At 51.1% G+C, this 27,653-nt stretch overlaps 1 protein-coding gene across 8 annotated transcripts in view; it reads right to left on the minus strand.

Moving 5' to 3' along the window:
• The window catches only part of IQSEC1 (IQ motif and Sec7 domain ArfGEF 1), a 402,419-nt gene that overhangs the window by 63,715 nt on the left and 311,051 nt on the right, over positions 1-27,653 (minus strand). For 2 of the 8 annotated variants that reach the window (XM_053598868.1, XM_053598864.1), the window contains exon 1: positions 12,818-13,132. The exons of the other annotated variants lie outside the window; for them this stretch is intronic. In XM_053598868.1, coding sequence (XP_053454843.1) covers positions 12,818-12,882 — 65 coding nt within the window. In that variant the 5' untranslated portion in view covers positions 12,883-13,132. Of the gene's footprint in view, positions 1-12,817; positions 13,133-27,653 lie in introns of those variants that run through there. 8 annotated transcript variants of the gene reach the window in all.

Consider the following 27,653-nt stretch of genomic DNA (forward strand, 5'->3'; position numbering starts at 1 on the left):
CCTGGACCTCACTCTGGGGGGAAATGGCCAGGAGGCCTGGCGCCCATCCTGCCACTCCCCATAAGGAGGCCTCAGACTGCACAGAGCCCCCTGGGAGACAGACCCCATGGGACGGGCTCATCAGGTCTTGCACACAACTGGCAACCCCTGGCCCTGTGGTCCACACAGCATACTCTGGGAGGCCCAGTGTTTTTGTTTTTTAAGCCAGAATGAATCACCAGTGTTTCAACATCTAAAGATTTTGTATGAAAACCTGGGTTTCTGACTTCCTGGGGGATGGGAGGCGGGGAAGAACTAAGGATCTGGCCCAGTCTGTATGTCTGCTAGATGTCAGACCAAGCAAGGCAGCAGCCACATTCATCAGGCACCGTGTGCCCTGCCACTGCCACAGTCACCACCACTCCTTACCTGCCCACACCGGGCCAGCTGTTTGCCTGCAATGCTCGCAAAGGACTGACATTCAAGGCCCACCTCCAAGAACACAAGTAGGGTCTGTAGCTTGAGACCAGCCATTCCCATAGCTCTGCGCAGCTGGTGGGAACACTGAGGCCTTCTCCCGTGCTGGATCCTCTGAGCGTTTGACTCTACCAAAGTGAGAATATTACTCTGACCAGTCCTAAGGTCATTGCAGCCACCAAGCCCCAATTCACTAGATGCCCTCGTTCCTAAGTTTCATAGGGTTAAGATATTATTTGGTGTTTATTCCAAAACTGGCCTCTCAGGGGGATGTCCCGGGTTTACAGCCAAGCACTGCCCATCCTCAGCAGCCTCCTTGGCCCAACTTTGAGAATGCCAGTCTGTTTGGAACAATACCCACTGGCTCCAGAAGAGCCTGTGGGGAGACTAGGGAAGCTCTGGGTGCTGCCTGGGAGATCAGGCCTCTCTACAGCTCTCCCCTCCCAGCTGAGTGACCTCACCTCTCTGGACTTCTGCTGTCTCACCTTTACAAGGGGTATTGCTCTTGCCCCACTTACCCAACAGGCACGTGGGGAGCAAGTGAAGACATGCTCTGCCAACTGTCAACCCCACGTGGGGCTGTTCTGGCTCTGGACTGTCACCCGGAGAAGGGCTCCCCTGTAAGTCTCTGGAGGGATGTCAGGAGAAGTGTTCCCTGGCCTAGCACCAAATGAAGCCCTATCTACTCTCTAAACCAGGCATATCTCTGGTGTTTGCATATAAAGCTTTTTTTTTTTTTTTTTGTGGTTTTTGGCCAGGGCTGGGTTTGAACCCGCCACCTCCAGCATATGGGACCGGAGCCCTACTCCTTGAGCCACAGGCACTGCCCTGCATATAAAGCTTTATATCTCCAGAGACCTGCTTCCTTCCCTCTGCCCACCTGGTTGGGAGATGCAAAGTTTATAAGAATGCTTCCCTTGCCATGATCTCATCTGGATGGCCTCACCTTCCCCTTCCTTATTTTCTTTGTTAACCATTTCCTATTGTCTGCCCTCTGCCAGACCCTCCTAGGGCTGTTCTTGTCAGTTATAACTGCATAAAGATGACCAGAAGCTTCCAATCTCTGGGTTGACTTGGGAAGTTTTCAGAATACACACACACAGCCAAAATCTTCCCGGCTGAGCCAAATCAAATACAGAGGTCTCTAGTTACTTCCATACGCGCAAAATGGACTTAAATAAAGCAGTTCTCTGTGGCAGGCTCCAGCGAACAGAGCTGGACTGGGCCCCAGGGACACTCTGGGAGGGCCAGGCAGGAGGCACAGACTGGGGAGGCTGGCTCCAGACAGAGAGTGGGCAGACGGGAGCAGACAGGCCCTCACTGCGTAGCCAGATCCACTTCACAGCCTACCCCATCAGCCAGGGCCAGGGCTGGGACCATCTCAGAGCTCAGGAAAACCTCAGCCTTTTTAAGATGCACAGCAAAGCCGAACAGAAAGTACAGACACTTGCCATGTACCCTTGCCCAGACACATGCACCAACTCCCCCACTATCAACACCCCCATAAAAGTGGTCCATTTGTTACAATCAGTGAAGCTTCCTGGACCCATGATAATCGCCTTACACTCAGGTCCACTCTTGGTACCATCTTCCCATTTTGTGGATGAAGAAACTGAGGCACAGAGAGGTAATGTAATTTACCAAAGGCCCCAGGACTCACTCAGAGGTGAGGAGGGATGAGTGTGGTTGAGGTGTTGGGCCACCCACCAATGGCCAGAGCTGCTTCCCACCTCCTTGCCTCCGTCATGTTGTTCCCTCAGGGAACGGAGGCTAAGCCCCTGCCGCTGCCTCCCCACTGAACTCCCCCTGCCCTGACAGGACCTGGCACTGCAGACACCAGGCCCCACATCACATCAGCATTTACCCAGCCAGCTCCCCATCTGCCTGTAGCAGCAGCTCACATGCAACAGGGACACAGAAAGGGTCTAGGGGACAAAGGCAGGCTCAAGGTAGGAGATGCTACCCCCTCAACCTCCTGCAACTGCAACCCTGGCACACAGAACCCTTCCCTGGGGACGATTTGGTCCCCAGCAGGCAGCTCAAGTGACTTTAGACGCACAACAAAATTGTGCTTCTGTTTCTCAGCCACAAAATGGGGGTAGTGCCCACCTCGCAGGGCTGCTGTGAGGGATGTATGATAGCACACACACAAATCTGGGCCTGTCACTCAGGAAGTGCTCAGGGTAGCTGCTGTCATCATCACAGTATAGAACTGTTACTGTTTCCCTGTACCGCATGGGTACCCAGGGAATGAGGGGGCTGGAGGCCGGTGAGCAAGCCAGACTGGGCGAAGGCCAGAGGACACCGTCACTTGAAGTGACCCTCAGAGTTGGTAACTGACCAGAATGTGGTCACACTGTGTCCAGCAGCAGCACTGGGGTGCTACTTCTATTTAGGTTTTTAACTAAACTTGGTCGAGGGCCCTCTATGTGCCAAGCACTATGTTAGAAGCTGGAGCAGTAATAATACAGCCATAATAAGGATAGTGATGGTAAGGAGGTGTGAAGCAGCTCTGGCCATTGGGGGGAGGCCCAACACCTCAGCCACACTCATCCCTCCTCACCTCTGAGTGAGTCGTGCAGCCTTTGGTAAGATTTGGTGAGCACCTACTATGTGCCAGGCTCCAAACCAGGTGTTCTAGCCCTGAGTGATGCTGGCCAAAGTGGCAAAGATGAAGGGAGGGGCTGAGGATGACTCCGGCATTCTGAGCGAGCCTGCATGGATTAGACGAAAGCTGGAGAAGCAGGTGTGGGGAGGGGAGGCCTTTGGAACCCCCTAGGTTAGAGGTGCCGAGGGAGAGTTACTGGGCTGGAGCCAGACCAGAAGCCCCAGAGAAGAAAAGGCTGCATAAAGTGGGAAGGAAGAGGGCTGGACAGAGACCTAGGGATCTCTAGTGCTGACGGCAGCCCTGGTGCTAAGCAAGCTGAGAGTCCAACATGCCTGGGAATGGTGCAGGTGCCACAGCCTGACTCTCCCACCTGACAAGGGGACACCGAGGGCAACAGTCAGGGCTGGGGGACACTGAGAGCCATGTCTTGCCCAGGGGAACCCCTGATCTGATGGGAGAGGCTGAGAGCCCATTTCCACAGCCCCATCCTCAAGGGGCCCTGGGGGCTGAAGAAGCCCTTGTACCTTCACTCAGGGAGGCCCTGATGAAGCAGTCACAGGCTGGCCTCCCCTGGTCGCTTCCAGACACAGGGCCTCCAAGTGGGTCAAGCATCACTTGGTCACTAGGCTGGGGAACTGGGCCAAGCTCAGGTTCTTGAGTTGGGCAACACAGCCAAGGGCCATTCAAGGGATGCTGCACTTGGGGGTCATTAGCCCTTTCTACTTTTGTGTACGTTGGAAATTTTCCATAAGAAAAAATTAAAAATAATGCTAACACTCTGCTATTCACATCAAGGCCAATTACCGTTTTTACTCAGTGAAAACAAATACAACAAAAACTCTAAACCTTCAACATTTGAATTAAGGCTCTGAGAAGTCAAGGGCCCAGAGGGAAGAGAAGACTCAGATCTGTGCAGCCACAACCCCTCCGCAAGCAGCCGAGGAAAGAGCTACTTGCCAGACATTTCCTCCCCACCCCACAGGACTAAAGGCACTGCTGGGCCTGCACAGGAAATAACAATAGCAATAATAATGATAATAACAACAGCTTCAGTTAGTGTCAATTAGCAAGACCTGAAGGATCAGCAGCATTTACTGAACTTACTGAACACCTACTATATATTTGCCTGGCACTATTCTAGCCCCTTCTCGGTCATCATCTGAAGGGAAGCATCATCACAGTACTCCTCAGGGAGTCTGGAGGATAGATCTTAGACCCAGAGACTTCCTGGGGCTGCCAAATGCATTTTTGAGATTCGAGGCCATGGGGTGAGTTTTCAAGGGTCCTCTGTCCACTGTACGAAATGGCAGAGTAACTCTGTACCATCCATAGGGGCTAATCCAGGAAGCTGGCCTAGCAGGAGTCTTCCTCTTCCTCCCCCTCCCTCCGCCCCTCCCTCATCCTCCATTCTAACAAGCCTGAGCCCCCCACCTTCCTCAATGTCAGGGAGGGGGAAAGGGGGCTGACATGTTACCCAAAGATCAAGTCAACGTTCTGCAAAGCTTGATACGTTGTTTTCATTTTCCAGCCTCAGCTTTTTCATCTGTAAAATGAGAATGATGCTATTTCACAGGGCTCTTGTGAGGTGCCAATCAGATCAGCATGTGTGAAGTTCAAAGACCACCCAAATGCAAGCGACTACCATGTTTATTCTGTAGCCTTTTCCAGCCCCAGTCCCAATCCTGTGCCAACTGCAGACCCACCAAAAACAAGTAGGGGCTTTGCCTGAACCCTCCTCCCCTTCCTGCCAGCATGTATGGGCACCTGTGTGCGTCCTACCCACACTGCCTCTTCCTCCATGGCTCCCATTTCACAGACAGTGATGCACCAGCCCACAGAGGTGACCACCTTGCTCTGGCCATACATCCAGAAAGGGGAAGAACTGGGATCCACCCCAAGTTTCTCTACCTCTGCCCACTGCTGAAAGCTGCATCCCTCCCTGGTGGATAGACAGGCTAGAGAGAGCAGAGTAGTGGAAGCAGGGACCTGAGTGCAGGCTTCGAGCTCCTCGGTTAGGACCACGCAGACAGAGTTGCCCAAAGCCTCAGAAACTCAGCACAGGCCAGGTGAGAGCTCCAGCCCCATGTGACCCAGGATGCCCCCAAACGTGAAGTGTCCCCAGTGCTCAGAAGGTTTCTCCTTCACACACAGCACAGGCTATCCGCCCAGCCTAAGAACTCTTCTTTCTGGCCAAACTGCAAGCCATGTTGCTTTGCAATTTTTCCAATCCATAGGCAAAGAGATTTCCTTAATACTCTTAACTATCTACTTCTTAGAGAGTTGTTTGGACAGCAGGCTGCAAGCACATTCTAAAGTCCATGGGCTTACTCACTTCCTACTGGGTCTGCCATCTGTCACACCCTGAAAGCCGGGGCCTTTTAACTGCTCCCCCTCACCACCATCTCTCTGCTTCCCTCTCTCCTTCAACCCTGGCCTTGTCTGTGGCCAAAAAAGATGAGTTATCCACTCCAGTCAAGGAACACATCGCTGAATGAGCTGTGCAGTCCAGTTGCAGCACAACTGGATTTTTCAGGTCTAAGTAACAGCTAAAGGCTACTGTTTATCAAGTTTACCATGTGCTGTTTAAGCACTTTATGTGGATTCATTCACTTAATCTTCACAACTCTGTGAGTTCCTACTGTCATCCAGTTTACATTACAAACGGGGAAACCGAGGTACCAAAAGACTAAGGAACACACTTAAGACCACAGAAACAGTGAGGAGCAGAGCTGGGGTAATTAGGGTTAGGGTTGGGGTTATGAGTAGTCTGGCTACAGACTCTGCCTCCCTAACTCTTGAGCTAAACATCTTCTCTCTGCAGATGACTGTAAGGGTGTGGAAACTGCAGCTCAGAGAGGAGGTGGCATGAGACGGGTGGCCATAGTTCTCTGACTGACACCAGGGCTGTCAGGAGCGTTTAGGCCAGCAGCCAATCAGGGCCAGCTCTGGCCATCCTGTTCTGGAAGGCCTCAAGAATAAACAGAATAGGGCAGCACCTATGGCTCAATGGGTAGGGCATCGGCCCCATAACCAAGGGTGGCGGGTTTGAACCTGGCCCCAGTCAAACTGCAACAACAAAAAAAATAGCCGGGCACTGTGGTGGGTGCCTGTAGTCCCAGCTACTCAGGAGGCTGAGGCAGGAGAATTGCCTAAGCCCAGGAGTTGGAGGTTGCTGTGAGCTGTGAGCTGTGATGCCACGGCACTCTATCAAGGGCAATGAAATGAGACTGTCTCTTAAAAAAAAAAAAGGAATAAACCAAATAAATAATAACAATGAAAACAACTAACATCTACTGAGTGCTTACTATACTACTTTAAGGCATGGTTTTAAACACTTTACATGTATTGATGCATTTAATGATCGTACCACCCAGCCTCCCGGCCAGAAATAGAAAAGAAAAGCAAACACCATTTAATGTCTTTTAAAACAGACATCAGGGAGAAAGTATGCATTTTGGCAGACAGACTCTGACCTGGCCTGGGAAATAGGGAATTTTGGGAAAACCCTTTCCATTTATGTGAATGAGGCAGCTTCCTCCCAGCTGGGGACTCTTCCAAATTTTCCAGTTCTTAGTGATCCTTCTCCCCTCCTGTGGGATTCAGTTCAGCAACCACACCCAGGCCCTCTAATGATGCCAAAGGCCCTCCTTGCTTGGGTTCCCTCACAGTGCAGAAGCCTGTCACGACTGGACTGGTCCCTCAGTGCGTCAAGGGACAGTCAGCTTTTGTCCTCAAAACCCCATTTCAAGAAGAGTCTGGGCTGGGGCTATGGAGAGGGTACAAGTATGCTACTCTCAAAACGCATGAGCTCATGACCAAACGACACTGTGCCAGAACCTGCTGCAGGGTCTGTGGAGAAAGAGACGAATGCCAGGAAAGCCTGGTGAGTTCTCAGCCAGCCTGCAGAATGGGCTGTTTAGGAATCCAGACACCAGGGGACACCAAACACCTGTTCTATGGCATGGGAAAAATGCAAAAAGCTCCATTTACAAAGATGACATATTTTGTCAAAGATTATTTAATCCTGGAGGGAGTAGAACCTGGCTACAAAGTACAAGGACCCTGATGTCAGATGGACTGACATCACACCTAACCCCAGCACTCACTGCGGGTGACAGTGAGCCTCGTCCCTGACGTCAGATGGACTGAGCTCTTACATCCTAACCCCAGCACTCACCACAGGTGATGGTGAGCCTGGACCCTGACATCAGATGGACTGAGCTCTTACATCCTAACCCCAGCACTCACCGTGGGTGACAGTAAGCCTGGACCCTGACGTCAGATGGACTAAGCTCACACCTAACCCCAGCACTCACCACGGGTGACGGTGAGCCTGGACCCTGATGTCAGATGAACTGAGCTCACACCTAACCCCAGCACTCACCACAGGTGATGGTGAGCCTGGACCCTGACATCAGATGGACTGAGCTCTTACATCCTAACCCCAGCACTCACCGTGGGTGACAGTAAGCCTGGACCCTGACGTCAGATGGACTAAGTTCACACCTAACCCCAGCACTCACAGCAGGTGACAGGACGCCTGGACCCTGATGTCAGATGGACTGAGCTCACACCTAACCCCAGACTCACCATGGGTGACAGGGAACCTGGACCCTGACGTCAGATGGACTAAGCTCACACCTAACCCCAGCACTCACCACGGGTGACGGTGAGCCTGGACCCTGACGTAAGATGGACTGAGCTCACACCTAACCCTGGCGCTCACCACGGGTGATAGTGAGCCTGGACTGGTCATGGAACCTTCCCTCATCTGAAAAACAGGGACCTTACTCTTCCACGTTTTTTTTATTTTTATTTATTATTATTATTATTATTATTTTTTTTTTTGAGACAAAGTCTCACTTTGTCGCCCTTGGTAGAGTGCTGTGGTGTCACAACTCACAGCAACCTCCAACTCCTGGGTTTAAGCGATTCTCTTGCCTCAGCCTCATGAGTAGCTGGGACCAGAGGCGCCCGCCACAACGCTGGGCTATCTTTTGTTGCAGTTTGGCCGGGGCCGGGTTTGAACCCGCCACCCTCAGTATATGGGGCCGGTGCCCTACTCACTGAGCCACAGGCGCCACCCATGGGACCTTACTCTTAAATCCCTTTAAGTATTAAATATTTCACACAGAGCCCACTAAATGGCAGCCACTTCTCTTATTATTATTATTATTATTACAGTGACCTTTGAACAAAGAGGTGAAACAAATGCAGTCATAGTTTCCCATCTTTACATTGAGAGGGAACTTGGGCTGTGGTTCCACATTGTGGCATTAAGTTCAAATTAAACTGTCACCATATCAGGAAGCTGCACACTGAGAAATGAAATGAAAGAATGGGCCTTTCCGTCAAAGAGCAGGAGAGCTGCAGCTACATATAAATAAGGCATAAAATACATTCAACTCAGAGCAACTGGGACAGAAGGAGGGAGATCTCACAAAAAAGCCACGTGGGCTCTAGGAATCAGGCTTCGATCCCATAAACCAGCAAAAAGGAAAAATGTTAGGAACACTTTAGGAATTTAGAAATTTCAGTAGAAATGTCACAAAAGGGAGAAGGTGGTAATAATAATGATGGTGACATCAGCTACCGTGTGGTGGGCATCTGTACGCATCAGTCACCAGGCAAAACTGCACACCGCTCCTGGCCAAAGTATCTTTGGACCCATTTCACAGATGAGAAAAAAAGTCAAGGCTCAGAGAGTGAAGGCAACACAGCTGAAGCCACACAGGTGGGAAGAGGCAGAGTCAGGGTTTTATGGAACCTCCCAAGGCCTGTGCCCTAGGATGTGCACTTCTGTATTATTAACCTTGCTTCCTCTACATCTAGCCCAGGGCCTGGCACAAAGTAGGTGCTCAGTAAGTGTTTGTTGCATGAATAAAGTAACACAGGAATGTACAAAATTGGGTGGTCCTTGGGTCACACACCTCTCTCCAGAGATCAGGGCACTCCTCCCTCCCCAGGAGAGCCTGCAGGCATTCATTCACACCTGCATTCACAGGTATATTCATTCCCTAATGTTGTGCCTACCAGGTGGCCAGGAGCTGTGCTAGGCAGGTACTGGGGCACAAGCCACAGGCTCAGAACTTGAGAGCACTTGCTCAACTTGGGGTGCAGCCACAGCAGCCAGGGAAGGGGCAGGTCCAGGTGGCACCCTGCCATATTTCCACCATAATTGCCATCAATTTTCTCTCTGCAGCAGCTCCTGCAGGGGCAACAGCCAGATTCTCTAAGGCCACGCCAATTAATTCTTCAAGAGCCTTAATGGCCTCTAAACTCATTAGGCTTTGCTTTTGAGGATCTATGATAAATCACACTCAACAGCTTTTGAGCACCTCCCCCCCAACACAAACACACACATCCACAGGAGATCTCTCCCTATGCCTCCAGCTGGGTCCGAGCCCATCTGGCCTGTGCCCTCATCTTTCTTGCTCTGTCCTTACTGGGAGGATATTTCACGCATCATCATAATTCAAAGGAAATTTACAAAAGAGGAAGGAAGAAAATCCAGCAGGTCACTGGCAGTTGGGAAGAGCAGAGTGCTGACTTGAACAAATGCAGCATCTGACCGGAGGCCTGGGGCTGGTCAGCTCTGGTCAGCTCGGCATCCAACATTCTCAGAGAAAATCTGAGAAGCAGTACTACCGTCCCCTTTCACGTAAGGGAAAGTGAGGCTCAGATGGGGTGTGATAACTTGCATAAACTCACAAAAGTGGGCTGGGATTTGAAACAAAATCTGTCTGCTTTCCCAAGTCCTTTTTCCCTGATGCCCCAAGAGACCTGGATTCAGATTCTCTTGGAAAAACATGAGTTCACGTTCTGCAGAGTCCAACCAGATAAAACTTTGTGCACACATATGAGCATACACATTTATAAGCATAGTAGAATGTCTATAAGTTGACCACCTAAGGGACTGTAACAAACTGGTCAACGTACGGACATGGTCAACATAAAGACCACGGCCTACCGTACCGATATGTATATGTGGTGCATGTACAGTCTATGAAAATTAGGTCAACTTGAGGAGGTGGGTAGTACAGGGAGGTGGTCAACATGGAGGTTCTACTGTATAACTGGGCTCCTGCTGTCCTGAACACCCTATCCAATCCCTTCCAGAAACACCTATTTGCCCAGTCATCACACTGTTGGACTACACAGCTGTCATTCCTGTCTTGTGTTTTTGAACTGAAGCTGTGTAAATATTAGCACAACTAGTTCATAGTCCGACTTCCTTGAGCAAAAGCTGAAAATCCCAGCAGGCCTGGCTGGGGCCTCCAGAGGCCTCTATCACAAAACTTGAATTCTCCTCTAGGATCCCTTTGTAATATTCTGGCCCAGTCGCTGGGTTCACTGTGTAAGTGTCACCATTTAGAAAACGAGAGTAAGCAGAGTCCTAGGATGCTGAGAGGCTCAAACAGCAAAGTATCAGAGTGCTACAAAGCAAGGAGCCATGTGCCACCCAAGGCCTGCACTTATAGGGTGGTACTCAGTGGCATGGCTGGGTCCAGGAGTGGTTGTCTTGAGCTTGTTACATACAGAATGGACATCTTCTGAGGTCTCTGGAGCATGGTGGATTCCATCTAAGTTTAGAGAGGGGGTGATGGCCAGCTCGAAGGACTCTAAATGGGAAATAGCTGGCCCCTGAAAGGCTCCTCAGCCCAACGAGTACCTAACTCAGCTTTCCTGGGCCAGAGACTGGGCTGACTCTCTCCTTTCCTCCCCCCAGGCTTCCCTTGGAACCACACACTAGGTGCTCCACAGCAAATGTAATCCACCTGGTCTGAGGCTCATGGGTAGACTGCAAGCTGTACCTGAGCAGGGATTTTCAATCTCAAAGACACCTGACCCATACTCTGAGACCGGAGAGCAGCTGTTCATCACCAGCAGGGACCGCAAAAGGATCTGAGTGAGCTTCTTTACAGCTGGAAGATTCAGATCAGATACTTTCACTTCTAAGGAGAACAGATGTGGGACTGAGAAATGCGTAAAAGAGGTGGTCTGGACATGCCAACTGGAATGGTGATACTGGGGAGGTCCTAATGGAGGGGCAGAAACTCCTTCAGTCCCGCTCAGCTCAGGGGAGGACGGGTGCAGCCAAGAGAGCATGCTGACTTGTTCCTCATAGTTACCATGTTCCCCACTAGACTGCTGGCTCCATGAGGACAAAGACTCCAAGTTTTGTTCACTGCTATGTCCCCGGTGCCTAGAACAGGGACTGGTACACAGTAGGCACTCAATAGACCACAGAGCCAGAATGCTCAATCCCAGTTTGCTCTCCTGCGATATGAGGATGCTGGTACCACAGGATAAGAATGCAATGGAAATACTGAGGGGACAGCTGATGGCCTGCCTACAGCCGCGGGCGTGTGTGGGATATGAATAACGTGACCCCCATTCCCAGACTGTTGCCACTGATTCCAGACAGATGGTCCTGCAGCTGCAGCTGCCTAGACTCCATCCCAGATGTAAGGAGCATTGGGTCCTTGGGAGCCTCCCCACAACCCCACATGGAGCCTCAGGCCCAGAGCTCTAGGCCCTTGGGGTGAGAAGGGAGCAGAGGGGAACAGATGCAAAGTCTCTGTGCCAAGGCCAACAGGAGCTGCAGAATTTCTGAACTGAGAGATCAAACAGCTCCAGGTGGGCTTCCCTCAGAGGGGGCCTGACATAAGCTAAGTCAGCCTGTCAACAAATCCCCTCGGCCCCACCCCCCACTCCTCAGAGGGGGCTGTAGATGGCTCAGGGGGCAGCTGTGTTGGCCAGCGGAGAGAGAAAATCAATATTCCCAGCACATACACACTCTTTCTCCCTCTCTCCACAAACACGGACCCTTCGATGCTCAGACAACCACCCATAGGCTCCCAAAGCAGAAAAGGGTTGGCCTGACACACCAGACTTCATCCCTAACCACACCAGGCGCACACTTGCCACCCTGCACGAGAGCCCCCAATCCTGCCAGCAGCCTCCCTCCTGTCTGTACTTAAGCCACAAACAGCAGCCACATGTAAGTCAAACTCCTTGACTCTATAGACCCCAGTGCACTCCCCTGGGGCCCTCCCAGACACATGGTACTGGACCTACAGCCAGCCCCTGGTACAAGTGGGACACCTGTTCATTCACAGTCCTGGATGGATCCCCAGTCCTCATACACACTTCCTTGGGCTCTTGCTGACAGAGCAGACATATTTATCCAGACACAGGCCCAGGATCTCGAAAAAACAGGCCTGCAAGAGGCCTCCTGGCTGCCTCTGCCCCACCTGCGATCTGACTCAGACCCCGTTGGGTTCACTCCTTCCCACCAACTCCATCAACTCGGCTCGCTCTCTTTGCCCCTCACATCACACCTAGACCCAGACCCACCCCGTTTCCCTTCTACATAACCCACCCCACCCCGAACTCGCATCCCAACAGCCCCTTGTTCTATACACACTCCCGTCCCCACAGACAGCCTTGTCCCCGGGGCACACACCACTCCCGTCCGGACAGCATCTCCTCAAACGCACAAACTCGGGTCCCAGCGAGTCTACCACCCAAGCCCACACTGGACGCACCGCAGCGTCCTTTGCGCTCTCACCCCGGCGCCCGGTCCGGACGGACGCGCGCACTCCCGCAGCCTCCCTCTGGCACGCACTGACACTTACGCGCCCCCAGGCTTCCTCTCCACTCCTCAGCGCGCCGCACACCCCCCGGAACCCGACGGCACCCGGGCCGGGCTCCGCTGGCCCTCCTGCCCCGCCCGCCGGGGCCCCTTACCCGCTGTCAAGCTCCAGCTCCAGCAGGGACTGGGTCCTCTCCGAGTTGCAGTGCAGGCACCACATGGCGGCCGCGGCGGGAGTTGACGGAGCCGGGCACCCGGGACCCAGGCCCAGCCGAGCGCCGACGACTCCCGCCGGCGGCCGCCGGATCCTGGGGCCGACACCCGGCCACCCGGAGAGCCGAGCACCCGCCCCGCGCCCCGCGCCCACTGGTCTCCCAGCCCAGTGTCCGCCAGTTCCCGCCGCTCCCTGCCCCGAGTCTGAGCCTCAAGCCGGCCAAAGCCCGCCCCCTCCGCCGCCGCCCGCCTGGCGCAGCGCGACGCTCAGCCCGAGGAATGTGGCCCGGAGGGGGCGGGGCAGGGGCGGGGCCGGGAACCCCAGGGGCGGGGCCGCGCAGAGCGCGAGGGGCGGGAGCGCCAGAGGCGTGGCCTCGCGGAGCCGCGGAACGAGGGCTGCGGGGGGGCGTGGCTACGTGCCGGGCCGAACGCAAGGAAGGAAATCTCAGGCTACAGCATCCCGGTCCCAGCCCTCGAAGCCTTTCTGGAAGGAGCTCCAACCCTGGGGTCTCCCAATAGCCACGTCTCCTTCCCCGACCTGTACTCACAACAGATACAAAATGCCAAACCACCCAACGGAGCCTGCTCGGCTGACTGCGCCAAACTCCGCCTATCTTGACTTTTGCCTTCCAGACCTACCCTGTGGTCCTGGAAAAGGGAATGGGTTCTATCCTGAAGCTGGGCCATCCTTTCTCTTTGGGGAAAGTCTGATGGAAAGTTGCTTCTTTCTCTTCAAGCCCACCCAACTTGCCTACCCCCTTACCTAGAGACCTTTCAGGCACCTGCGGCTGGCGTAAGGTAATATTAATTAGCATTTTAGAGTCCTTTACTGATATTTGGTCTACAAGGCAGCATTGTGAAACAGGTGGACTCACTCCTGGTTCCATTTCATCAATTAGTAAACTGAGGCTCAGCTTAACTGGGTTAACTCAGGCATACCTTCCCTCTCCCTGCTCTCCTGGCTTGCTGTTTTCCCTATTTATGTTTATTTGTTTATTATCTCTCCTTGGGGTCACGAAGGCAGGTACAGTGCTCAGCACCCACGCTTGTGGAATGCCCAGATGTGGTTGGGAGACAGCAAGCAGAGAAAGATCCAATCATAACCCTACCTGTCTGTCCTGGGCTGCCCACCTGCAAGTCTATCCTCTGAAGGGCAAGGTCTGCGGGAAGCCACTAATGCAGGGGCATCCTCTTGTGCCCTTTTGAATCTTTCATTTGGAGAGGGACAGTGAAGGATGGGGCTTGGGCTGGCACAGCTTACAGCAGTAAAGGGCAGTCCCCAGAGCCAGCATAGGTCACCTGGGCTCCCTGGCAAGAGGCTGAGCAGGAACCCAATGCCCCCCTCACAGCCCTATCTCCACGTTCCTCCTCTCAGCTTGCCATGTTTTCTTTGGTGCCTTAAAAATATATAAAGACATAAAATGGGAGGAATATTTGCAAACCATTTATCTGGTAAGGATCTACTATCTGTATTACATAAAGAACACTTATGAATAAAAAGGCAAATAACCCATGTGAAACTTACTAAATGTAGAATATAAATGTCTTAACACAATAACTAAGAAAATGCCAGGAAGGCTATGTTAACCAGTATGATGAAAATATTGCAAATTGTATATAAAACCAGTGCATGGTGCCCCATGATTGCATTAATGTACACAGCTATGATTTAATTAAAAAGAAATAAAAGGCAAATAACCCAATTTACAAATAGGCAAGGGATCGGAGTAGGTATTTCTCCAAAGAAGTCATACAAATTGCCAATAAGCATGTGGAAAGATGCTCTCAACACCACTGATCATTAGGGAAATGTAAATCAAGATCAGTGAGATACCTCTTCACTCATACTCACTAGAAGGCTGTAATCAAAAAGACTACAACAGTGTCTATATACAGAGTGTTCTGGAAGGAGACCACTGAACTGCACTGTTCAAAGACCATGGCCACATCTGGCATCTGTCTTTGTTGAAAGGGTAGGAAGCTGGGAAGGGAGAGGATTGAAATAGACTAGTTGGGGTGGAGGGGAGGGCAACAGAAAACTTCCACCCCAGTTTGAACTGCCCTCTAAAAATAGGCCAGTAGTAAGTGGAGCCAAGAGAATTCTCCCAGCCCAGCTGCTGGAGCACTGCAGACACAGGCTCCAACCACCTAACCATCCAGATTGTCTAAGAATTCCAGGCACTTCTCCAGGCCAGGACCCTGCCGCCCACCAGGATAGTCCTGGCGACACTGCTCTGGCTGGGATTTAGAAGGGGTTTGAATTTCCCTGTTAGCATTTCGAATACCAGACAATGGAGTCCTTTAAAGCTTTTTTATTCTCTTGTTTTATCTTCCCACAAAGTGTACCTCTTGCTCCTGCTCAGTTAACTGTCTTACAGATTAATAATTTAGGGAATTGAGAGCAGGAACAAGAAAAGTTCCAGCCTAGAGAAGCAGAGAAGGCTGATTCTTCTGCCAAAATGGCAGAATCCTTTCAGGTACTATTTGGGAGAATTGCTTAGGCTCTGAGTCTCAGTTTCTTTGCTGTAAAATGTGGCTCATCAGCTACCTGTCTACCTCAGCTAATTCACCTTGCTGTTTACTTTAGCAAGCATTTCCTTATCTACTGAGGTCTCAATGAGAAAATACTCCTGTGACAAGTATCCCTAAATATGGTGTTATAACAGTAGAGGAAAAAGCCTGTAATTCTGCCCCGAGGAGAGCTCCTAAAGATGAGAGGACATGTTGAGTTGGGCTTTGAGAAATGAGTAGGAGCCCCCAAAGTCATGGAAACATACAGTTCCACTACATCGTCCCAGGGTTTCGTCCTGAGCTGCTTGCCTTGGCGCATTTCACATGTTACAACCTGACTTTGTCTTCATCGTCCTGGCTTCCAACAGCCTCTCACCGTTCCACAATTTCCCTGTTCTCCTTTGACCAGACATGTGGCACCCTGCTGCCAGCCTTTGCAGCCGCCCTCCCAAAGCTGTCCAGAGGTCCAGCCCCTCCACACAGCCAGCCTCTGGGCCATCTCTCCAGCCCTTACCTCTCCTCATGCTCCCTGTAAGCACACTACACATTGCATACACCTGGGCACAGCAGGAACCTTGGGTTTCAGCTTTGATGTCACTTCTCCCAGAAAGCCAAACTTGAGCAGTTCCTAGTCTAAGTCAGAATCTCTTCTTACAGGCTGCCATGGTTTACAATATGAGTTGTTTGGCCCTGCCAAAACTCGTGTTGAAATCTGAGGCCCAACATTAGAGGTGGAGCCTGGTGGGAGGTGTCTGGGTTGCAGGGGGAGAGCTCTCATACATGGCTTGGTGCCATTCTCACCGGAGTGAATTCTCACTCTGCATTCCCACTGGTTGTTAAAAAAAGCCTGGCACCTCCCCACCCCCCTCTTGCTTCTACTCTCTCGCGGCGTGACCACTGTGCGCAGGCCCTCCTTTCCCTCCGCTGCACACCTTCCACCATGAGTGGCAGTGGTCTGAGGCCTTTACCACAAGCTGATGCAGGCACCATGCTTCTTGTACACTCTGCAAAACTGTAAGCCACATAAACCTACCGGCCCACATGCACAAAGACATATACCCTATGATACTAGTTGTTTGAAATAGCAGAACCCATAGAAGGAACACAGAATGTCCCTCAATGGAAACTGGTTAATTGTGTCCACCCATCCGTGGTGTCCCATATTAAAAAGGTGGCAGCAGCATCAGACACACTTAGAGGAAAAGATCTGAGAATATTGCAATAGCCAAGTCCAGAAACATGTGTAACGTATTTATAATATAATCTATAGTTCACTAGTATCCTTATTTAGGATTGTATAATCATAGACTATTTCTTAAAGGAGACCCAAGAAATAAGTCCAGGTGGTTGCTAGTGGGAAGGGAAACTGAAGGGGTTCCAGAGACTTCAGGAGACAGGAGGACTTTATTTCTATGTCCTCTCAAAAGTCTTCAAATATGGGATGGCATCTGTGGCTCAGTGAGTAGGGCGCCAGCCCCATATACCAAGGGTAGTGGGTTCAAACCCGGTCCCGGACAAACTGGAAAAAAAAAAAAAGTCTTCAAATGTTTAAACAGTGTTTATTACCTTTAAATACAGTCATCTAAGGAAATCGACAAAACTGGAGGTCTTCTAGCATCTAGGAGGCTCTGAAGCCCATCAGAGCTAGTCCACCAAGACCTCACATTCTAGACTGTACTTAGCCACTTCTTCAGTCACTCCAGTTTGGGCAGGATGTATCTCACCAGCAGCCATTAAAATCAGTAAGAGGTATGTTATAACCCATTTTGAGCCTGCCACCCAGTATCTGTTATCACTGCTATGTTACCATTCATCAGAACGCTGGATCCAGAAGGAGGCTCTGTGATCATCCTTCAACCCCAAATCCTCATTTTATAGACAGGGAGACTGAGGCCAGGGAGATCAAGGGATAGTCCCAAGGTCATGTGGCCAGGGACTAACCAGGTCACTACCACCCCACTGCCAGGCTGGCACACTGGGACCTTGGATAACACAAAATGCAGCCTGGGATGAGTGAGTTTCCAGACCATCACTCCACCCCAAATATGGGACTGAAACTTATTCATACGGCTGTTAGATGCAGTGACATTCCAGGGACAGCTGCACAGAACTCTGTAGACTGACGCCTCAGGGAAACCAGTCAATCTCACAGAAGAGAAATGTTTCCAGATAAATAAAGCTGTTCTTCTCAAGTGCCAAATTATTTTAAAATTTCAACCATGTTTCACAAAAATGACTTGCAAATTTGGGACTTCCCTGGTCTTACTAAATGAAGTAAACAGAATCAATGTGGGATAACTTGGTTTGGGAGGCTCGGGACCACCGTGAAGTAGTGTAAGGTGGTTAATCCTGAAGGAGGCACTGCCCTGATGCGCCACGGAGCTGACCCGCCTGGGCCCCAGCTTGGAGGGAATCCAGCTCCTGTTTGTCTTGCCAGCCTCTTTCCAGCTCTAACCCCTACAACACAGCCCCCCCTGTGGACCTGCACGTCCCCATCCCAATGTCTTTGCTCATGCTGTTCACACTTCCTGGGAGCTTCCTACTCAAACTGCAAGTCTCAGGGCAAATATCCCTTTTCTCCTTGAAGCCTCCCCCAGCACCTCTAACTTGCAGGCAGAACAAGAACCCTCAACTAAACTCCGGGTAGCTCAAGGGCAGGGACAATGGCTCTCTATGCCCTCTCCTGGTGGTGGGGCCCAGACACTGGTACTGTTCTGTGTACCTGGCACAGGTCCAGATACCTACCACAGCACCAAGGGAATTCATCCCAACCACGGTAGCATGTGGGTTGGCCAAGACCTGGACCACGACAGTGAGACTAAAGTGGCCCTGATGTTAGCAAGTCCTGGGATGCTAGAGCCAGCAGGAGTCACAGGGCCCAGTGTTGCTTGCCCACTCTTCAGATGACGGACCTGAGGCTGAGAGAGGGGAGCACTTCCCCAAAGTCATGCTGGGGCACAGCCAAGAACCCGTCTTCTGACTTCCTTTCCACAGCTCTTTCTCTGCTGCTATGACAAGAGAAGCCACAAAACAAGGGGAATGGTTGGGGTCTGAGGTGTTGGGAAGCTCTGTTTTCCCAGAGCCTTTAAATAAATGATAAAAAATTACATATGGGTCTCATTATGCCAACAGTGGACAAATGGACCGACACAGGCTGTGAAGATGCAGGGAAAACCCTCGGTGAAGAGCTGCAACAGCGGAGCATGGAGACAGCACACGAAGTCCGATGCAAGGAGAAAAGAAACCCCCCCAGGTCCCGCCTGCGGGAACTCTGAGGAGCCCAGCACGGGACGGGGCTCAGTGATGGATGAGGGTTTTCTTTAGGTGAACAAAATAGCCAGGAATTGTCACCTTTTCCAAGAAGCCCTCCAGGCCTGGATCTGCAGAGCTCTTCATGTTTCCAGTCCCTGCCGCCCACTGCAAGGCCTCCCAAACGGTGTAGCCACTGTGGTGGCAGCCACCACAGGACCAGAATGTGCCCCACATCCGTCCCCAGTCTGGGTGGAGAACCCCATCTCTCTGGTCCCCTGCTTGTCTGGGAGTTGGGGGGGTAAGGTCTGTGAAGAACAGAATTAATTTCTGCCGTTTCCAAGCTCCACTCGCTGGGAGGGAGACAGACCCATGTACACAAAGGCATAATCTGTTTTTCGAAATTATCTGTTACTTTTGTTTATAAGTATTGGTTGTCTATTTTTTGAGACTTAAAAAAATAAAAAGTTAACTGATGACTCCATACTGAACTTCAGAGTCAAAGCATTCTGTAATAGACATACTCTTACTTGACAATGTGAATATTACTTTCTTTGCATTATTATTATTGATTCATATATCAATGTAGCAATTGTCTGATTCCTTTTCTGAATGTATTTATGTTCGTTCATTCTTTTTTTTTTTTTTTTTTTTGTAGAGACAGAGTCTCACTGTACCGCCCTCGGGTAGAGTGCCGTGGCGTCACACGGCTCACAGCAACCTCTAACTCTTGGGCTTACACGATTCTCTTGCCTCAGCCTCCCGAGCAGCTGGGACTACAGGCACCCGCCACAACGCCCGGCTATTTTTTGTTGCAGTTTGGCCGGGGCCGGGTTTGAACCCGCCACCCTCGGCATATGGGGCCGGCGCCCTACTCACTGAGCCACAGGTGCCGCCCAGTTCGTTCATTCTTTATGAGGTTTTTGTTTCTAGTCCTTATTTTAAACATTGTTATTGTTATTAAAATGTAAGCCTTTTTAATTTTGTGAAGGCAAAAGAATGGAAAACGAATTAACACATGTATATGTAAAAACAAGAACAACAACAATCCCAAAGAGCTCCAAGACAATGCATGTACGTTCCAGTGGATGAGGAGGGCTGCTCACTGTCATTTCCTCCTAGGGTCCCTCCTGAACCCGCTATGGTAACGGACACCCCCATCTCTAGCTCATCTAGTCCCCTGAAAGCCCCTCTCGTGGTCTGTCATCATCTGGCTTAATCGCTTGTTTTCTGTCTGTCACTTCCACCGGAATGAATCTCTGTATTTTTGTTCCTTCGGCACTGTATCCCCAGCATCCAGATGGTGCCTGGTCTATGGTAGGGGATCAGCAAATATCTGCTGCACGAATGAACCGTGTTCAACCAGACTCATTCTGGATCAGGGATAGACACTGGGCTGGGGCAGGTCCCCTTAGCTCTCCATATTCTCATCCTTACCTCCAGATGCAACCCAAGTCAATGCCCCTCTTTACACCACAGAGAGATTCTGGGAGGGCCAAAAACTGTTTTTCAAAAACACTCATTCTTATCTCTAGTGTGCTAGGACAGTCCTGTATTTAAAGAAACACATTAGCTAAAGATTCTATGTAAAAAAGAGGCATCCCTTTGGCAAAATGAACGGCCATCCCTGACATACTTGGGTTTCCTCTCTAGTAGCTTTACTTATACCGAGGCCCATCTGCATATTAAAGCAGGTGGAGAAATTAAGGGAATCTAGAAAAAAGTGGAGAGAAAATGCTGCAAGAGCCTGCCCTCCCGCAACACACCTGGGCTGCGTCAGCTCTGCAGCCGCGGTGGGGCTGGGTCTGCACGCCCAAGCTGCGAGGGAAGCAGCCTGCTTACCCTAAGTGGTGAGTTCACACCAAAGAACAGCTACCGAGGGAGTGCAGGGCCTCGACTATAATGAATAGATACGTGCATTTATATTAAGTGCTGGGTCGCCTGTTTTGCAAATGGAATGCCATTAAGTGCTCCCAAAACAACAGCTTCTCTTAAGTGGATTAAGCATTCCTCTCTGCAATCTTCTTTATATTATTGATTTAAACAACACCTTCCTTTGTCCCAGTGGGAGGAAAACTTCAACCAATTGAAGTCTGGGTTGCACTTGACCCAACTCCACTGATTGAGAATTAATGGAGGCAGGAGGTCTGCGCCATGGGGCATTTGCTATATGAATGAACCAGTCAGTGACTGTGAACTCCTGAATGTGCACAGAACTGCCCAGCATTCGCTACCATCTACTGTGTGGCAGGCAACTGGGTATCTCAGAGGCCACATATGTAGGCCCTGCCCTCGGGAAGCTTGGCCTGGGTAAATGAGTGGAGGCCACTCACAACTGCTGCCAGCCCTGTTTCTACTGGAGTTCCCAGGATGCTGACAGCGATTCTACAAGGTAGGATTTGTTTTCCAGTTTATCACAGACTCCAAAGCCCCGAGAAGGTAAGTAATTTGCCCTAAGACACACAACTTATAGTGATGGAGCTGGGATTAAAACCCAGCAGGCTGACACTCAGCCTGTGTTCTCTGCACAGCAACAGTGGCAGCAGCTGCTATTTGACATGCAAATCCTCACCCTCCAGATGATGCTGATACCTGCTGCAGTTTGAGAATCTTGGCACTACAGTAAGCTGTGAAAGCCACCAAATACAGGGACAAGAGAATCTGGCAGGGAGTCAGGCCAACTGCTATCTGGTGCAGCAGCCATTCCAGGAAGGCTTCCTGCAGGAGGGAATGCCTGTCCCGGCGTTTGTGGCATGAATGGGAATTCACTGGGTGGCCCAGCAGGAGAGTGGCACTCCGAGAATAGGGAATGGCATGGGCAAAGGCTGGGTGAGCTCGGGAAAATATAATCACCTTTCCGCAAGTCTGGATTGCAGAAGGTAGAAGGGGCGAGTGGTGAGGGATGGGGCCAGAGGATCAAGCAGGGGCTTCAGCCTATGAGGGTGTGCGGAGGGCTGTGAGGGGCACATAGCACCCGTATTTATCTGCTCCATAAATGACAAGCCAGCCTCACTGAGCATAAATTGAATTTTCCCATGAAAATAAATCAACGGAAACAAAACACTGTTATAAATTCCTGCTTGGATCCTGTTATCAGCAGAAGCCTTGCACTCGTGGCTCTAGAGATTAGCAAGTATAGAAAACCCGTATGATACAAGGTGGCCAATGAAAGAGAAGGCAGACTTTATATCCTGATAGGGACTGCGATAAGAAATATCTACTAAAAGAAAAGTGTTAAGCTAAATAATACTGCACTGGGGTTAAAAAAGGGAGGAGGGAACACACACACACAGATAGAAGGTATCTCTGGACAGTGGTCACCAGGGGTAGCGAGGACAGGGAAGGGAGTGACTCACTGCTAACCATGTCCCCTGTATATCTTCAACTGTGGAAACCACGTGACTATATTACGCCCTATATAATAAATAAATGTAACTAAGCCTTTTGGGGTGATAAAGACATCTGCCAGCAGGCTGGTACACTCCTCCTGGATGTGATCAGACTGCACTGCAGGAGAGTAACTCCCAGGTTCCGTGTGACGTGGGCACCACCACGTTCACGCCCTCCCTGTAGCCTGGGTCGCACACCTCCTGAAACCCTGCTCAAGGGGTACCACTTTGTGCAAGCGTGAAATGATGTCGTGGCTACCTGAGGCGGGGGAAGGCTGCCTGGGGCCAGGAGGAGTGGGGGGGTGCTCAATGCTCTGTTCCCCCTTCCTAGATATAACACTGGCTGCCTCCTCACAGGGCACCTCCTGAGCTGTGCACAGAGGAGAGGCATTAAGACCCCCCAGGGACCACCTTCTGCACATGGAGCTTCACCTGTGGGATCTCATGAGCCCTTCCTTGGGCTCCGCTACCTAGTCCATAAGGAAACTGAGGCAGAGAGAGATGGCAGAGCTGGGAATCCAACCTGAGGGCCACACACTGGGAAACATCTAGGAGCCTCTGAGCCAAGCTCTCATCTTGGCTGGTGAGAGAACGTGACCCTGTGAACTAAAAGCTCACCCCCAAGACCCTGGAGTCAGCCCACAAGGGGCATGCCTGGTATAGAACAATCCACAATTTTGGCTTCTCACAAAATTTCTATAAATGTCTGATTTATGTGTTAACAGCAAAGTTATCAAAGGTTGGAACCCCCCTGGAGTGCTGGGAACATACTTTGTAATTACAAGCACACAATAATTTGTTCAACATGCCAGCTATGTCCACAGTAATTATCACCCTGGTAAAGGCTAATTCTACATTTAATGCACCACCGAGCATGTGGCTGGAAGGACAGGAGTAAGGGAGTGGGCTTGGGCCTCCGTCAGGTCCCTCACTTCCTCTAGGCCTTTTTCTCTTTCTGAGAGCCTTCGGGTTCTCTCCTGCAGTGAGTCTCATCCTAGTCCTTAGGGCATTCGGACCTGGTGAGCCTCCCACTGGCCCAGGCCTGTCTAAAGGGACCCAGTCAGGCCAAGCAGGCACTCCTTCCTGGGGTGAGCAGTGTGATAACCACAGCCCTCCTAGTTGAACCTGCCTCCTGCCCTCAGAAGAGACCCTGCTCCAGCCTTGCTTCTCATCTTTCCTACACAGCCCAGCACCACCAGCTTGCAAGTGAGGGGCTCTAGCCTCTGCCCCTCAGCTTCCATTAGCGACCGCCAGTGTTCCTTGGACACGGACAGTTGTCTGATCTAGCAGTAGCAGGTGCTGCCACTCCTCCAGCACCGATTCTATGCTGGGTGCTCCCCTGGGGCTCACATAGGGCATCTGCAACCCTGCCAACCACAGAGAGGGCACTGTCCACATGCTATGGAAAAGCAGAGGCTCGGGAAGACTAAACCACATTCCCAGGATCCAAGATTGTACACCAGAACATAGGGAGTGGGAATTGAGACCAACAAAGGCCTAGCTAAGGGATGCAGCCTCCAGCTGGAAAGGGAGCTTGTTCACTCAGCACACAATGGCTCCTCTTGTGCTTTAGCCCCAGCACAAACAGTGGAGCGAGGGGACGGACCTGCAGGCTCTGAGGGCTGCATGTGTCTGGCCTGGGTAGGCAGTCATTGCCAAGCCTCATTCTAATCCTGCAAGGAAGGTAGCACTGTCTCCCCTTTGAGCTGCAGACATTGAGGCTTAGGAAGTGGAATAACTTGCTTAAGGTGACAAAGCAGGGCTGGGATGTCTGCAGGCTGCTCTCGGGCCTGCCTCTTAGATCTGGGGCAGAGAATAGGGAGACGAGGGCTCCATCTGGGATACAGAGGGTGGGCACAGGGCAGGCCTAAGGGGCTTCACCTGCAACGGCCCAGCTGTCTGGCAGGAAGGACTCAGCCCTATGGGTCAGACTCCTCCGTCCCTGAAGAATTCCTTGTGCCACTTACCTGGGACTGTCCCTGCAAGGTTTCAAACTATGCCTAAAAAGTAACAACAGCCAGTACATCTGAGCGTTTACTACGTGTTATCTCAGGTAATCCTCACCACAGCCCCATGAAGCAGACACTAGTATCCCCATTTAACACACAAGGCTGTGGCGGCACAGAGAGGCTAATTCCCTTGTCCAATGTCACATTGCTGGTAAGAGGCAAAGCTGAAGAGGGAACCCAGGCAGTCTGGCTCCAGAGGGGCCTGTGCACACCCGGCAGCTCCTGGGCTGTGCTTCTGGCCTCGTCACAAGGCTGGTTTGGGAGAAGAACAAGAACACATCTGGAACAACAGAGACAAGAGATGAGGACAGAGAAGGGGGTTCCCAGGCCCAGCCACATCCCTGTCCTCTCCAAGTACTTCCCCCTGTCTTCAAGCAACGTTCAGGTGAGTTTCTGTTAGTTGCAACCAAAGTGTCCTGAGAAATGCAGGATCATAACTCACCTCACCAGACGGATGAACACACAAGGCCCCACACCAGCTACTGGGGGCAGCATGGGAGGTGGGGCTGTGTGGGGTTATGGTGAGGAAGAGGACGCTCCAGAGCCAGCCAGATCTGGGTTGGAGTCCTGGATTTGCTGCTTCCTCACTGGGTAGCTTTGGACTAATCACAGAACATCTCTGAAGTTTTAGCTCCTTCTCTATGGAAGGCGATAGTAACATATACTTCCCAGGGCTGAGTTATTGGTAAAGTTAGCTATGCCAGGTCTCAGTGCAGAGGGTCTCACCACAATTTGTGTTTTCAAAGAGAGGATAACATATTTTTATGGCTCGGCGGGCGCCTGTAGCTCAGCAGCTAGGGCGCCAGCCACATACATTGGAGCTGGTGGGGTTCGAATCTAGCTCAGGCCTGCCAAGCAACAATGACAACTACAACCAAAAAATAACTGGGTGTTGTGGCTGGTGCCTGTAGTCCCAGCTACGTGGGAGGCTGAGGCAAGAGAATCGCTTAAGCCCAGGAGTTGGAGGTTGCTGTGAGCTGTGACGTCACAGCACTCTGAGGGTGATATAGTGAGACTCTGTCTCAAAAAAAAAAAAATTATGTTTTTACGCATTTGCTTACAAATGCATGAAATTGTCTGGAATAAGATACAAGAAAGTGATAACATGGGACGCTTCTGAGAACAAGGCCCTGGAAGACCCCATCTTTCCCTTCTATCTCCCATGTGGGAAAAACAGGGAACTTCTCACCGTTTTCCCTCCCATACCTTCTAAATTATAAACCATGTAAGTAAACATTATGTTAGAAATAAAAATTACTGGCTCAGCGCCTACAGCTCAGCAGCTTAGGGCGCCAGCCATGTACACCAGAGCTGGCAGGCTTGAATTCAGCCCAGGCCTGCCAAACAACAGTGACAAATGACAACTACAACCAAAAAAAAAAAAAAAAAAAAAAAAGCCAGGCGTTGTGGCGGGCACCTGTAGTCCCAGCTACTTGGGAGGCTGAAGTAAGAGAATCACTTAAGCCCAAGAGTTTGAGATTGCTGTGAGCTGTGACGCACAAGGGTGACACAAGTGAGACTGTCTCGCACAAGGGTGACACAAGTGAGACTGTCTCAAAAAAAAAGAAGAAATAAAATTAGCATTAAATTATCATTCTTTATGATTAAATAATTGTTATTTAAGCACATCTCTCTCTCTCTTCAAACACACGGCTAATGTCAGGCTGACAAAGGGGACCCAGAAAAGCCAGCTGAGGATGACCCGCCTCCGACCATTTGTCCCCTTAGCAGCAACCTCACTTGAGACTGGAGCCCACTGTGGGGTTAGAAGCCAAGGTCACGTTCCAGACCAGCCCTCAGCCCCTTCCCCATTGGTGCTCTGAGCACCTGCCTGTGGCATCACAGGGAAAGGCTCCTGCTGCTTGTTCCATGGATAGGGACACCAAGACTCCAGGTCATCAGCTATAACTGAAGGTCTCCAAACAGCTCTGGGTCACACATGGGTTTTACTTGGCCTGAGCTGCATTTGGGGCTTCTTCAAGGCTGGACGCTCGGCTACACTGGGCTCCCATTCCTGCCTGGCCACCAGGGACTGGCACTGAGTCACAGCTGTGCCCTGCTAGTTGGGAAACCACTGTTCTGCCACAGTCCTCACCATTCCTCTTGGCATCTCTTGATGAAACTCTTTTTTCAGTTTTTGGCCAGGGCTGGGTTTGAACCTGCCACCTCTGGCATATGGGGCCAGCACCCTACTCCGTTGAGCCCCAGGTGCTGCCCGGTGAAACTCATTATTGACCGTCCTTCAGCATTTACCAAATGCTTTTTTTTTTTCTTTTTAATACAGGCCAAAGGTTCTCAAACCATTAGTCTCAGGTCCTCCCTTTTGGAGGCCCCCAAAATCATTTAAAGCAGTTGTATCTATTAATATGCATATTTACTGGGCGGCGCCTGTGGCTCAGTGAGTAGGGAGCCAACCCCATATGCCGAGGGTGGCGGGTTCAAACCCAGCCCCGGCCAAACTGCAACAAAAAAATAGCCGGGCGTTGTGGCGGGCGCCTGTAGTCCCAGCTACTTGGGAGGCTGAGGCAGGAGAATCGCCTAAGCCCAGGAGTTGGAGGTTGCTGTGAGCCGTGTGATGCCACGGCACTCTACCGAGGGCGGTAGAGTGAAGACTGTCTCTACAAAAAAAAAAAAAAATGCATATTTACTGTAATGAAAAATTAGATTTGAGACATCTTCATAGCACAAGAATATGCAAGCACCCTTCCATTAGCCAACATGTCACATGTCTCCAGAAAATTCCATCACACACTTGTGAGAGAATGAGGGTGAAAAGGTAAGCATTGGCTTGTTGTTGTTATTGAAATGGTTTAAACCCATGACTCCCTGGACCACCCTTTGAGAAACACCTCTATCAAAGAAGAACATATCCTTAGCCCCAACCAACCCCAAGCACCTGTGCCATTTGCCTGGCTCCAGTGGGGATCTGAGTCTAACCCCTGTTCTTGGGGAGTGTCCTCTGGCTCCTGCAGGAAGACCTGATTTGGGGTCCCCTGTCTACTCTGGGCCCCTGCTCAGCACAACAGTTTGCAGTCCCTGCACAGACAGGCAGGAGCAGCCTGCATATGGGAAGGGGCTATTGAGTTGGTCACCTCAGAGAACTTGAACAAATAACAACAAAAACAGCAGCAGCCCCCATTTCTTGCATACCCACCACGTGCCAGGCACCTAAGGAAACAGGCTTGTTGAGAAGTCACTAGTACAAATACGCCCAGCTGGCAAGACTGCGTGGAGAGGGAGGGCCAGGTTCCCCCAGTTGTGAGGCTACAGAGGGAGGCCCTGACCCTGTGCAGCCTGCCTGCCCCCTCCAGGCTGGTGGGTGGAACCAAGGGTAAGGACAGCTAACACTCCCTGCGGGCCTTATGCACTGTTAGCTGAGGGCTTAACAATCAGAGCTTTGGTCCCCCTGGCTGCATAGCTGGATTTGAACCCGGTCACTCCCAAACCCCCATTCCCCGCGGAGTAGTCTCACTCAACGGTCCACATGTTGGGCTTGGTGGCAAATTTAGATCGGATTAAAAAGGCAGCTCAAGGCACAGCTGGTGGAGTGGTTCTCAGAGGGGATGAAAGACGAGGCGGTGACAAGTGTAGTCAGGGCACTGGCTCAAGAACAGGAAGCA

This window comes from Nycticebus coucang, chromosome 8 (genome assembly GCF_027406575.1).
Source record: "Nycticebus coucang isolate mNycCou1 chromosome 8, mNycCou1.pri, whole genome shotgun sequence".
In the NCBI taxonomy this organism is placed as follows: domain Eukaryota; kingdom Metazoa; phylum Chordata; class Mammalia; order Primates; family Lorisidae; genus Nycticebus; species Nycticebus coucang.